Consider the following 13,797-nt stretch of genomic DNA (forward strand, 5'->3'; position numbering starts at 1 on the left):
TGACTATCATTTGCAATTAAAACTGAGTTGAGATTTTTTGCAACGGATTCCGGTTCTTCTAGTGTTCTTGGTACTTTGGACTAAAGGCCACTTGTTACAACAATTGATAGGGTATGTCTTCTTCACTTTCTTGATGCAATTTGCGAGCCTTCTCATGGATTGTAGAAGGCCTAGTAGAATATCCCTTTTGCGATACCGTGACCCAAGCAGAAACATCAAAAAAATGTGAAATATATTCGTCTTGAAAAGCATATTTAACCAGAGTAGTCTTCCCACTGCCACCCATTCCAACTACTGGTATGATTTGGAGATTCTCTCGTTCGTCCACCTACAATTCGGTCCATTAGTTTCCGTGAAACATCTTCGAATAGGACCTTGGTATACTCACCACTTGAAGCAAGTTTTGATGGCTGAGCAAGTGGTGAACAATATGTGTGATGCAAATCTTTATCATCCGCCCACTAGCCCTCCAGCTGTATCACCTTTAGCTGAATTGATTCGATTTCTTCCACCACAATCTTCAAATGTTGACTGACACTTTCGCTCCTCTCAAGTTCTCCTCCTCCATTCTCTGCAAAAATGCTCTGATATAACATCTTCTGCTTTATGCGCTGCATCTCTGATTTCCCTTTCCAAACACAATGCATCAGGGCTTCTTTTCTTCCAAGAACGAATAAGAAAATCTTGGAAGCAACACAAGCTTTGAAGGAGAGATTCAATCAGTGCTTCTCCCTAGGAATCAGGTGTTTACCGAGTATGTTCTCTAGAATCTGCGTGAGAGAAACTACAGCAGCACAAGCCATCTAGGATCTTTCCAAACTTAGTGGGATTAATACTTGTAATCGAGGGATATTTGAGCTCAGTTTTTTCGAGTCTTTTAAGAACTCTCACTTGAAGCAGATTCGATTATTTGCGGGTCGAATTCCTGGACCGGTTCAGCTCTTTGGGTCAACCCGTGACCCCGGATATCTAAACGCAGGCGTTTGGGGAAGCATGGATCGACTGTCGCAGATGGGGTGGAGCGGGGGTGCACTTGGGTCGGATAAGCCGAAATCCGATCCAATTAGCTAGTTTAGACGAACCTACCGCATTCTGTGAAAACACGATTGTCCATACACATTTGTTGCTCGAATCAAATCATTCAATCATACGGTAGCCTTTAAGTTGCAGAGTTTTAGTACAGTTCTCAAAGCACAGAATAAAGAAAAAGATGTGTATCAATTTAAATTTTAAATGGTAGCGATCTTGAACCATTACCGAAAATGTGTAAGAAAAAAGATTTACTAAATGTACATATTAGAATATCATTTCATATTTGCCTAATTTTAATTGTTTTTTTTCTAAATTACATCATTCAAGTGAAACCTTCTTCATCCGGCAAATACTCTGTTCTTCACTATTTTTTCTACCTCAGCAGCAGTTAAATGCCTTATTTCATTTTCTTTCAGCCACCTTTCCTCTCTAATCAACTTATTGTTCACCTCATTATTCGCCATTTTCAACAACTTCAATCCTTCGGAGATCTTCGGAAAGAAACCTTGAGGCCTCAAACACCAAGCTCCAAATACCCCAAAAAGAACCATCAGATCGTTTGAAAGCCTCTCGACTCCCCAATCGTAGAACTTTATCTTTCCTACTAATAAACCATGGAAAAATAGCTTATCGATCCCAGCAGCCAAACTTCTCCACACTCTAGTAAAATCTATTTTGTTCAGCCCTTCTTCGAGTATGGACAATTTTCCCTGTAGGTAATCCATCGCTGTTAGGTATGATCTGGACTGTGCCGAATCTTCTTGGCTCTTTTCCTGCCATTGCTTCTTGGTTTTTATGTAGTCTCGGCAACGTGCTTCAAATCCCCTTGAGACAACTGTGGATAACTTCTCAACCCATTCAATTTTGAATTCATTCAACCTTTTGATTTCTTCGTCAAAAATACCATTTCCAGGTGCTCCTGTAGCAGTAGGATCATCTTCCTTTTCTAGTTTATCAGTATTGTTCAATCCCATTTCAAGGAAGAAGACATACTCGCACCATTCTTTTAAAACGGATTCAAAGTAGCGGGCAGCATTAACTGACAAGGCAACTTTAGTTAAAGCATCATCATCAGCTAGCGCAGTTAGCCCCTCAGCTTCTTGACACCTAAGTAGCAAGCAATCAAAGAACTTGCATATTATAGGTGAACCAGTCAATTTGACAAATCTTGACCTCAATGATGCGCTAGGCAATGATCGGCAACGGTCTATCACAGAGGAGAGACGTTGAAGCACAGCACTAGAAATCAAAGGGGATTTGTTGTCTTCTTGGCCAGACAGAAGAGAAACTCCTCGGTCTTCACTTAACCAATTTTTGTTGTCTTCCATTTGAGATTTTAATTTACTAAGAGCCTCACTAAGCTCAATGTCTGCCCATAAATCAATCCAATCAGGTCTATCACAAAACACAGTCAATGAAGACAGATTTTGCACATTGCCATCCTCCTCGAGGGAAAGATGCATTCCTGAGTGTGCAGCCAGCGCTTGAACTCGTTTATCAAATGCAATCATCAGATCCACAAGATGAAGCCAGGATAACCTTGCCTGTGTTTTGATCCCAGTTTCACTCTCTTCACTGAGCTGATCCACATAAATGGGAAATATTTCTCTCGCCAGGTAGGTCGATAGGGAAGACACCATGGCCAAGATCCATTCTTCTCTGCAACTGTAACCAGATAGCTTTGCTTCGTCAACAAGCGGTTGCAATAAGTCATCCATAGAGTCAACATAGTCTCGAGTGATCTTATAAACTAGCGCAAATATGTACTCTGGCTTCTCAATCCACTTTGAGAAGTGGCATTGAGAAGCAATAGATATAGGATTGACAAGTTCTTCAATAGCCCAAAGTGGTTGGTGAAGTGCAAAATCTTTATAACGCCCCCCAAGTTGACGAGACTTTCTCTGTCTCTGCAATTCCTGCAGACCACACAATGCCAGGAAACTTTCACAATACTGAAGCTTCAGGTCACCTTTCATTGTGAAAAGAGGATTTTGCACTTCAGTTGATCTTTCTGCATCTGAAGTAGACGAACTCAGGGTTGACAGAGGTGGTGGCCATCCAAGAGAAGCAAGAAGAGCTCGATGGTCTGCAATAGCTTGGGGCCTTAGAATTGCTAATGCTCTGTCTATTCTATGATCAACAGCTGAAACAAGTCGATTCCACTCAGGATGTCTCTTTGAAACAGAAGTAAGTAGATCTTCAGTCGATTTAAGATGTCTTAAAGCAACTGAGCGCATATCCTGCAAAATAGATGAAAGCAAATGTAATCGAAAAAGAAAGAAACAAAAAGAAAAAGGGGAAAAAACCACTTGACTTGAGGTGATGCGATTCAACTCAATTCATACCTATGCACATTGAAACTTTCCTTTTTATTTCAAATTTGTTGATAATGCAGCCTTAATCCACAATTGAGTGTGCACGAGTAAATTACAATATTCAAGCAATGATGAAATCTTTACTTCTATTCACTGGATGGCTCACAAAACTAAAGGTTAAATCATTCTCGGTGAAAGACTTCAATGTCTTATTACTTTGATCTTGTTTGATAAATACTTGAAGAGTATTCATCCATAATGAAGCATAGTCTACCAATGAATCATGTTTGATTAATCTATTCTAAAAAGAACAAAAAAAATTCCACACCAAAGAATCTGGTTCATCTTAGTAATTTACACGTGACTACAACCAAGTTTGAGCATGAACAACGAAGCTTTGGCATTCCACACGTGATGATAACATAACGATGATTAATAATGATATTTAATTTCAGCCAAATTTTAATCAGATATTGCAATTAGAATGGCCCAATAATATAAGGCAAACATACCCTTAAAGGGTACTCACTTCATAATTCTTTGTTGACGAATGCTTTCTCAAAGTTCTGTTCATTGAGGAAGACGCAGCATCTTCAATGTCACCAACCAACATGTCAAGCTTCAATGCAGTCTCTGAGAGTAATGAAGAAATCAGTTATGTAGGTAACTGCCTCAATCAAAAGACAAGAAACAGATCATCAAATTTCCACTTTTCCAGTTTCTTTCGCTCCTTCCATCCACAAATATAAAAAAAAAACCACCATATGTTTGTTTATAGGTTTCAATATCGATCCTGTGACTATTTATTTTAAATTGGTTCAAATAAGCCAGATTTATTAGAATTTAGGAGTTTTTCAACCCCGAAAAAATGATAAATAGAGCACATCCTTCCTAAAGGCTAAAACTTTAAGGTGAACTACTCTTCGAACTTTATATAGTTAAACCATCATTTCCACCAGAAATAAAACTAGAAAACTCATTGGCTTGTCAATTCTTGGTGTAATAACTCCCAATAGTATCAATATGCAAAAAATGAAAAAACCCTTCACAACCTTCCAAATTTCCATTCCTTACACGCAAATAATTCCTCAATTAATATATTTTAACAAATTTTTACTACAAATTGAGCTATACATATAAACTTCAAGTTAATAAGTAAACAAAAAAAAAAACCTGCATAGTTTCGCACTGTTTCCACTCTAGCCACCTCCTTCGCCAATGCCTGCAATTCCTCCACCATCCCGCTCCTCGATCCACCATCTAATATATAAACAAAAGCGCAAAAATCAGCACCCTCTATATTAAAGACCATATAAAGAGGCAACCGGGAAAAACACGCTTTTAGTCTTCCGCTTTTAGTCTTTCTCTTATTTCTGCCTTTCATATAAATACTGTAATCTCCCTTCGAATTCAGATTGGGGAAATAATAATTCAGATTCATTTTTCGTTTCTCTCCCACTTATCTTTGTTTCTAATACTCTAATTCCTAATTAAAATTACAAAAAGCAAAAAAAAGAAAATTTACATAATTAAACAACCTGATGACAACTGAGAAGAAGAATGCTGAAGGTCTTGCAACTGAGCATGGACATTCTCGAAGAGTGAACCCACCCGATTCGAGTGGTCAGAGTGTCGGGTCAAGTTCGACCGGAGCTGTAACGCAAGATCCGAAAGCATTCGATCCAGATCATCGCAGCGGGTCTGGAGCTCCGAGAGGAGAACCGGGGCTCTGTCTAGATGTTCTCTGGAATTGAGGTTTGAATTGATGAAATACAAGGCTTGTTGAGAGATGGAAGCGGGCAGAGGTAAGGGTCGGGTTACCATGTCTTCCATGAGAACGAGTCACCGTTTTGATAACCGGAGATATAAACGTGTCTGCTTCATTGCCGGAGATATATGTACACACAGAAGTAATTAGCGTAACTTTCTGAAATTACAAATTTGTCCCTAAGCCAGTAAGGCGACGTCTAATGGGCTAGGCTGAATATCTTTAAACGGAGTCAATATATGTATATATATACTAGTTATTCTGCACACGTGATTTGTGTTTACAATTTTTTTTATCAATATCGATGGATTAAAATGAAATTTGAAAAATTATGGAGAGACTAAATTGATATTTGAATTGTTGAAATAAAAAAAATAAAAATAAAAGTGTGTGTTGAAATTTAAAAAAAACAAAAAACAAAAGTGTAATATTAGTATCATATAAGGGTAAAATTAGAAGAAAAAATTGGTGTCTTTTCTAAGTGGTTACTATCATGTCCTCAACTTTAATAAAATAGAATAGATATATTTATATATAAGTTAAAAGCGTACAAATGCAAGATTCAAATCCAAAAGAATGACGTAGAGGACAAAAAAAAGTTCATCAGAAATTCAAATTAGTTTGAATAAATCAACTGCACATAAACAGGAGAAGATCGTTAACCAAGATCGTGGATAGTGGCAGGGAATGAGAAGAACCGCCTAAACAGTACACAGGAAGGAAGCATCAGAGAACAAAAAATAACTAAAGATCTAACAATATTTGCAAACTCTCTGTAAATTTTAGTCTTAGATATTCAAGCCTTTTTCAAGTTTTCCAGTCTATTTCATGCCACATTTCACCATGTCATTATATTTTTATGATTTGTTAACTCATATATATTATTGTAACTACAAAATATGTATGGAGTTTATTTCTTCAATTTCCATATTACTTTAATTCGTTTTTAGCATAATATTTTCGTAAAAGATTAGAACAATCAATCAAGTTCGGGATTCATTTTTGTTTGATTCATAGAAGTTAGATTTTAGCAGCAACATTGGTGATTTTTTGCTACAACACCTGGCACGACAGCATCTACTCAAATTCTGCGTAAAAAAATTTTCCAAAAGTTTCCCCCTCTCAAAAGTTCCGATCCAAATCTTTTATTTTTTTCTCTGATCTCTCAAATCTCCACAGAATCTTCGCAAAATATTAGATCTGATATCAAGTACACGGACTCCGTGTATGCCTCAGGCATAGGGTCCTTGTACTCTCTGTCAAATTTTGTATGGGGAAACACTAGACACGGACCCCGTGTATAGGTTCGTCTCGGGGTCCGTCTAGGCTCTGTCAAAATCTTTCTTTGGCTCTTAAGGCACGGACCCTTACACGGGGTCCGGATAGGCACTGTGAAATTCTTCCTTGAGATTCTAAGACACGGACCCTTACACGGGGTCCGTGTAGGGGTCCGGATTCTTTCTTTTATGCTCCTTCCTACTTTTCCGGTTTTTTCTGACATGGCATTGCGAAGCTTGACTTTTCTTTCTTTTCTTTGGCTTTTATCATCTTTTGGTCAAACCTGCAAATAGCCAAAATAAAACAAATTAAGCGCGAAACTCGGAATAAAAACGCCAGATAAGCACGAATGCGACAAAATAAAGCCCTTAAAACGCTATATAATCCGTGCTTATCACAATGTATAAATCCAACTGAAGTGGATTATTACAATATGTTGTAATACATCAAATTCTTTTAGTGAAATATCCATCATTGAGATAGAACGGGTGATGTAAGAGAATTTTAAGACTCCGAGCATCTATAAAATTCATGTGTTCTAATTGTTTACCTATTCAGTTTTTGCATTACTCTATACTTAGTATTCAATCTATATTTCAGTCTATTTTCACACTACTATTAGTTGACTGATTTATATCGAGAAACAAGATTTCTAGATCAGTCACACAAAAGACTGATTCGTACTTTAAAAGATTTCAAAAAGTCCGAGTGTTTATTCAACACCTCTTTCTAAACACTCTGACTGCATTAACCGATCCTATCAAGTGCTCTCTTGAGTTTGAAGAATTTAGCACGTGATAGATAGTATCAGAGCCAGGTTGGGTTAAATGTTCGAGTACAAGAAGTCATCTAAAGTTCATTATGTCGGAAATAACGGAGAAATCAAAGGGACGTAGAGACAAGTCCAGAAAGATGTTCAGTGCCTTTGAAGCTCCGATTGCAAGGTTGGAAGTTGCATTTGTCAATATGGAGGAAAGTCATGCCACACAAGAGGAACACATCTTGAAAATCGGGGCCGAAGGGAGCCACAAATATTTGCGTAGGTAGATGCTAGGAGCCTATAATGCTGCTGTCGATTCCCTACACAAAAAGAGTGATGCATTGGAGGCCATGACCAAAGCGTTGCGGGAGGATTTGAGGGAGTTCAAGGATTAACTTGCGGCACTCAATGATGATACAAGATGACGAGGGACTATTTTCAACACTCCAAACATGATAAATTTACCAAAGCCTTGAGCCAACGCAGGGAAAAGATTGTCCAAGGATATAGAAAAAATTTTGTGGGAGGATGGAGCAATACTTTGAGTGTATAAGCATCTTGGAGGATACCATTAAGATATTGAAATCTTCGTTATACTAAAATTGTATCTCTATGAATTGGTGAAGGGTAAGGTGGAATGACATAAGACGAGGAAGCGCCGCCATCACCACATGGGAGGCATTCGTAAGGAAATTGAAGAAACAATTTTATCCGGAGTACGCAGAAGACAAATCAAGGGGAAATCTATGTTGCCTCATTCAACGAGGTGAATTGAGGGAATATTACCAGGAGTTTCAGGAGTTGTAGCTCAAGATTCCAGATATGAGCGAAAGAAATGAACTGTTTGCATTCATGGATGGTCTCAAGATGTGGGCCAAGGTGGAGCTGCAACGATGGTGTGTGCAGACTCTTTCCCAAGACATTGGAGCAGCGGATTCTCTTATCGAGTTCAAGTCGCTCAAATCTTCCAAGTCTAAGGAAAAGGAGAAGGTGTGGAAGAGAGTGGGGATGAGGATGATTGAGAAGATGGGTAGATATCTTCAAAAGACTCATACAAGGACAATAAGGGCAAGATGTTGGCGAGCCGGGCCAAGCCAAGATACATCAAGTGCTTCTTGTGTGACGGGACACATTGGGCTAGAGAGTTTCCAAAATGCTCGAAGTTTTCAGCTCTCATTCAAGAAGAGGAGAAAAAGATACTAGGGACATTACAATGTCTTGGAGCCAGAAGGATAAGAAAGAAAATTGAGGATGTGGTAGAGGACCAAGACCAAGGTATGAGTCTCTTATCATCTCAATCTGTCTTGAATGATCCAAGTGAATGCATAGGTACAAAGTTGGTGCCTACGGTGGTAGAACCAATCATCTCAATCTGTCTTGAATGATCAAGTCATGGTGAAGATGTCACCCTGGGTTCATGATAGCATAAATACTTGATAAGACAATATTAAGGACCATTTGGTGATCGAGAGGGTCGATCAAGGCTTGTACCGCATTGAGCTCCCTAAAAACTTAGGGATGGATCCAGTCTTCCGTTCAAGTATGCTAAGGTCATATCATAGAGAAAAAGATGACCGAAGGGCCAATTTGACCGAAGGAGGCAAGCTAAGTCCGTGTTAACATGGAGATTAAAGCTAGACTTGCAGCAGTCTCATGACAGACATCATAAGGAAACGAGGGTGTTGCCGAAATAGGTGGGGGAGGATGTCACGGATCTGAACATGGCATGTGAGTCAACTGGAAATTTTGATAAGGAAGGTGCTTGCAAAGGCTAAGTTCAATCCAGAAAGATCCATCATGTTTTAGCCTCACATGAAGAAACAAAAGTCCATCAGGTTTCGAAACAAGAGTTTGGAAGAAGCGAGTAGAATCGTCTAAGTTTTTCATGAAAGGTCTTGAACATCCTAGAATCATGTGTGAGTAACCCATATATTCTAAACATGACTAGTTTGTGCTTGTATTAATCTAGAGTGGTGTATCAACTTGGAACGCTCTATAATCATGAAGTTGTATATAGAGTAGAGCAATCTAGAATATTTTCAATTATACATAACTGAAGAACATTCTAGAAACATAAGATTGGAGGCAACGTAGTATTCAAAGTCAGTGAATAAAGAAAACAACGATGTTGCTGGGATCTGGTTGTGCAAAGATGTAGACTGCCCGAGGGATGGAAACACTGAACCGTGCGATTTTGAGTGGGCAGAAAGAATAGAGGACACAAGCAGGGGAAGTAGCAACATCAAACAATGGAGTCGCGGTTAGCCAATTGAATGAATGGCGAGCTGGACTTTTATTTTAATAAATTTAAAATAACAATTTTAAATTTTAAAAACATTAAAAATATAAAAAAAAATCCAAAAAATTAATAATAAATCAAAAAATATTAAAAAAAAATCCTAATTATAATTATTGGTAAGTTTTAAATTATGACATAACTCAAAAAGATTTGATCAAATATATTTGGAGTTTATATAAGCACACATAGTGGAATTTGGCCACTTTTTAATCATGTGAATTTTTTATGTGTACTTTTGTTTGTTTTTTTTAACTATGTACAATTTAATTATGTTTTAAAATTTAATAAAATTAAAATTCATATGTCAACATTATCTCAAGAACTTAATATCACAAATACATAAGAAGTATAAGACAAAGTTATCAATGATCACGTTTCTCAATTGATTAAGTACTGATGCAGCTCTGATTATTTGTCATTTTCTCAATTAATTTCTTAATTATGATTTGTCCTAAAAACTTTCATGTGTATATTATTATTTGGAAAAATAGGTTGAATACATTGTTTTTTAACACAATTTTTTTACGCTAAAATTTTGGATACCCCACACTACCCGACTTTTTTCTGGTAAATTCCAGAAATTGAATTTTTTTCGGATTTGGGTAGTAAAATTGCTATCCATATCTATGGGTGTACAAAATTTCGGTTAAACCGAATTAACTGACCGAACTAAATTATTTAGAAAAATCGGTTCGGTTAATTCGGAAGTTCGGTTTTGAAATTTTAAAAAATCGGTTAATTCGGTTCGGTTTCGGTTTTACTTTGAAAAATTCGGTTAAAACGAATTAACCGAATTAGTATATATATTAATTTAAATTGTATATGGACATTAAAAATACATTAGAAAGAAACTGAACTTTTCATGCATTATAAGGAAGCTCATTCATCTAATAATTTTATCTTCAATATTTTTATTTGTTATTGATATTTTTTGTTCAATGTTTCTAGTTATTTATAAGTTCTCCATTGTTTTCTTTTTTTTTTGCATATTTTAAAAAATATCGGTTATTTCGGTTGAAATAACCGATTTGAAAATTGGTTCGGTTATTCGAAAATTAAATCGGTTATTGGTATAATCAGTTCGGTCGGTAACCGAATAGACCGATTGGACACCCCAGCCCATATCGACCTGATTCCCACATCTTTTTATATACATATATTAAATTTTATAAAGTATAGTTTCATGCATTAATATTTTTTTTATACATAATTAATCATATTAAATAAAATTTTTCTCATGCTAACTTTATATTGGAAATATTTTGTGTATAAATAAATTTTATAGATTAAAGTGTGCAAAAACAAGTATTGACCAATAAAAAGAATAAAATTCGACGAAATAAAATATGAATCATTCGATGATTTCAAGTTGAGATTGCTTGGACCAAATGCCGATGATACAGTGAGACCAGCCATTGACTCTGCAATCCATCAATGGAGTCCTCCGAACCCAATCCCCTCCAAGAAGAAAGCCTCGCCTCCATACGCAGAAAAAACACACTCCTGATCGCCATTTTGTTCTCCTTCATCGTCTCTTTATCGCTAATCATCGGTGGGTTTATCATCTACCTCGTATTCAACCACAATTCCCCATCAGCAATCACAAATCTCGCAGTCGATGAATTCTGCTATGTAGCTGAATCCCGGCGCAGCTGCATCGCTTCCTTATCCTCCTCCAACATCAAGCCCATCCTCTTCACGGATCCCATCCATGTCTACACATTCGCGCTCGAATCAGCCGTCGAGCGACTCTCCCGCATCGATTCGTTTCTCTCAAACAACTGCTCGACTTCACTGCGGGCCGCCGCGGGCCGGATCGACAAAGCTCTGGCGGTTATGCGGGTCTACCAGGAAAACAAGACGCGGGTATTTGAGGAGAGGGGAGGTATGGTGGATTTGATCGTGGAGGCGATGGAGGAGCTGAGATCTTGCAGTGGAAAGAGGGTGCACGGGATCGAGCTGTTGCTGAGATGCAGCCGAGATTATCTCCTGCAGTGCGATTTGGTGAATCGCAGGTTCCTTTCTCAAGTGAGGATTTTACGTGTGGAGATGCCAAGAAACCCGATTCTTGAACTCTTGGCTGATTCCTCTGTGTTATGGTTGCAGTATTTTGTTATGGTTTTTCTGTTTGTCTTGATTTTATTGAGATGCAATTTCTGCTATATTGGTGGATGTTGTCACAGACTTTAGGCCATTGATCTTCTATAAAGGGCGAAAATGTACTCGGGCTTCTTTCATCTTCCCCATCTTTTCTGAAGATCAATCGGATCTTTTATCCTCAAACATTCGGTTTTCAACGGGCATGGAATTCTATCTAATCTAAATATAAATCAGATATTTGTTTGTCGCTAAATCAAAAGATCATTTTGGCTTATGATTTTTTAAGAATTCATTATTTTGTTCTTTTATTGACAAAGTATATTGAGAATTTTAATGTCTACTTGGATATTAGAAACAAAAAATAATTTCTTTAATTTCAATAAATACAAATAAAAATTCACTAGATAATACATAAAATAAACCCTAACATATATGACGTTAATAACAAGTTATCGTGCATAATAATTATCAGATGAGAAAATTCGTCTGAAGATTCTAGAGAGTGGTTTAATCTTTATAAATAAAATTGATTTTGTATATATAAAGTGATGGAAACTTGTTAAAACCCGAAATATAGGTGAGGTGATGCGGCAATTAAAATTTTTGATTTCATAATTTTTTTTATTTTTCTCAAATCGCATTTCTGAAAAATAATAAATTATAGAAATTGGGGTTTAGGGTTCTGTCTCAAATCCCCTAATCCAGGAGAATCCTCTTCTTTCACAACTTATAATGCTAAGATTCCTGTTGAAAACGTCGAATTACTCAAAGTTTGCTTCATTCAATCCTTCACCTGTCCATAGACTCCAGTTTCTTCAGTTTTATCTATTTTCGTCATCAGCTGTAGCGGCAGGCAAGATTCACAAATCCAGATCAAGAAATGCGAATGGAGACTCATCTGCAGCAGATTATCTCATAAAAAATTTTGGGTTTTCTCAAGAAAGGGCTTTAAGAACTTGCGAGAAAATCAAATTCAGAGGCCCAGAGATCCCAGATTCATTCATCGCATTCTTCAAGAAACATGGTTTTAGTGATGCCCAGATCTCGCTTGTCGTTAGAAAATCTCCCATAATCTTTCAGTTGAGGCCGGATACAAATATTTTGCCCAAGATTCAATTTTTCCATTCTTTAGGCATATCTAGTCCCGACACTGCTAGGATTATATCTTCTTCGAGAAGCATAATTGTTAGGAGCTTGGAAAACCAAATTATCCCGTCTTTCAAATTTATCAAGTGTCTACTGAAGTCGAATGAGAATGCGATAGACGTAATAAAACGGTGCCCGAGTATCTTAGAGATAAATGTGCAGAGCACCGTTGCCTCAAATGTCAGGAGTTTGCTCAATGCAGGAGTGGCTGAGGATAAAATCTTGCAAGCTTTCAAGAAAAATCCAAGATTACTCGTGATGTCCCCTGATAAATTGAGGAAGTGTGTGGAGAGGATTAAGGAAATGGGATTCAACCCTTGCAGAGTCTCCTTCCTTACAGGGCTATACGTGATGAGGAAGCCGATTAGTTCGAATTGGGATAGGAAGGTGGAGGTGTACCAGAAATGGGGTTATTCCGAGGCTCAAGTGCTTGCGGCTTTTAGAAAATTTCCATGGTGTATGGGAGCATCGGAGGATAAGATTGACAGAGCAATGGATTATTTCATCAACAAAATGCGTGATCCTTTGATTTTTCTAAGTTTTCCGCAGATAGTTTCATTGAGTTTGGAGAAGACATCCATTCCAAGATGTTCGGTGTGTCAAGTTTTGAAGTCCAGAGGTTTACTTAGGCAGAATGCTAGCTTGATCGGTGTTCTTTCTATCTCGAAAAAATCGTTTTTCGAGCAGTTTGTATCAAGCTTTGCAGAAGAAATTCCTGAGCTCTTGGAGCTCTATCCGCAAAGATTGCATCCTTCTAAATGACGAGCATCTGCTGCACAAGTAGCCGACCAACTAGTCCAGCAGTAGAACGATCGGTTTCTCATGGCTTGTGTCATAGCCATAGGTCCATGTCGCATGAATTGATATACCTTTGGAGAATTGGTCATTGAAGATATTAAATTTTCTATTGTAGGAAAAATATTGCATTATGCGTATGAAAATCTCATAATCATGATCAAAATTTATCTTATTCTTTTTTTTTTTTTTTTAATCTTTTTAATTATTTGAGACTTTGAGTATTCAATACTGGACCCAATCTTTCGGAGTAAATGAATATCCCAGAATGGGGCTCCGGAATTGACTCGGACTTGGTTGGCCT

The 13,797-nt window shown here is 37.4% G+C and overlaps 2 protein-coding genes across 2 annotated transcripts; one reads left to right on the forward strand and one right to left on the reverse strand.

Annotated features, from left to right (window-relative positions):
• Positions 1 to 1,199: 1,199 nt before the first annotated feature.
• LOC140991582 (RINT1-like protein MAG2) lies at positions 1,200 to 5,304 on the reverse strand. Its single transcript, XM_073461621.1, has 4 exons — positions 4,886 to 5,304; positions 4,521 to 4,607; positions 3,877 to 3,980; positions 1,200 to 3,272 (listed from the first exon to the last, which is right to left on the reverse strand). Exons 1-4 carry the CDS (start codon positions 5,178 to 5,180, stop codon positions 1,371 to 1,373), a joined length of 2,388 nt encoding a protein of 795 aa, XP_073317722.1. The 5' UTR covers positions 5,181 to 5,304; the 3' UTR covers positions 1,200 to 1,370.
• A 6,980-nt stretch (positions 5,305 to 12,284) lies between these two features.
• Positions 12,285 to 13,460, forward strand: LOC140991148 (uncharacterized). Its single transcript, XM_073461105.1, has one exon. It carries the CDS (start codon positions 12,285 to 12,287, stop codon positions 13,458 to 13,460), a length of 1,176 nt encoding a protein of 391 aa, XP_073317206.1.
• The last annotated feature ends 337 nt before the right edge of the window (positions 13,461 to 13,797 follow it).

The sequence above is a fragment of the Primulina huaijiensis genome, chromosome 13 (genome assembly GCF_012295235.1).
Source record: "Primulina huaijiensis isolate GDHJ02 chromosome 13, ASM1229523v2, whole genome shotgun sequence".
Classification (NCBI taxonomy): Eukaryota; Viridiplantae; Streptophyta; class Magnoliopsida; order Lamiales; family Gesneriaceae; genus Primulina; species Primulina huaijiensis.

Bases quoted from the DNA above. Each gene is read 5' to 3' on its own strand.
- LOC140991582 (XM_073461621.1), bottom strand. From the start codon at position 5,180: ATGGAAGACATGGTAACCCGACCCTTACCTCTGCCCGCTTCCATCTCT. The intron at 4,608-4,885 runs GTTGTTTAATTA...TTTATATATTAG, and splicing joins TTCTTCTCAGTTGTCATCAG to ATGGTGGATCGAGGAGCGGG. The intron at 3,273-3,876 runs GTGAGTACCCTT...TCTATTTTGCAG, and splicing joins CGTCAACAAAGAATTATGAA to GATATGCGCTCAGTTGCTTT.
- LOC140991148 (XM_073461105.1), top strand. From the start codon at position 12,285: ATGCTAAGATTCCTGTTGAAAACGTCGAATTACTCAAAGTTTGCTTCA.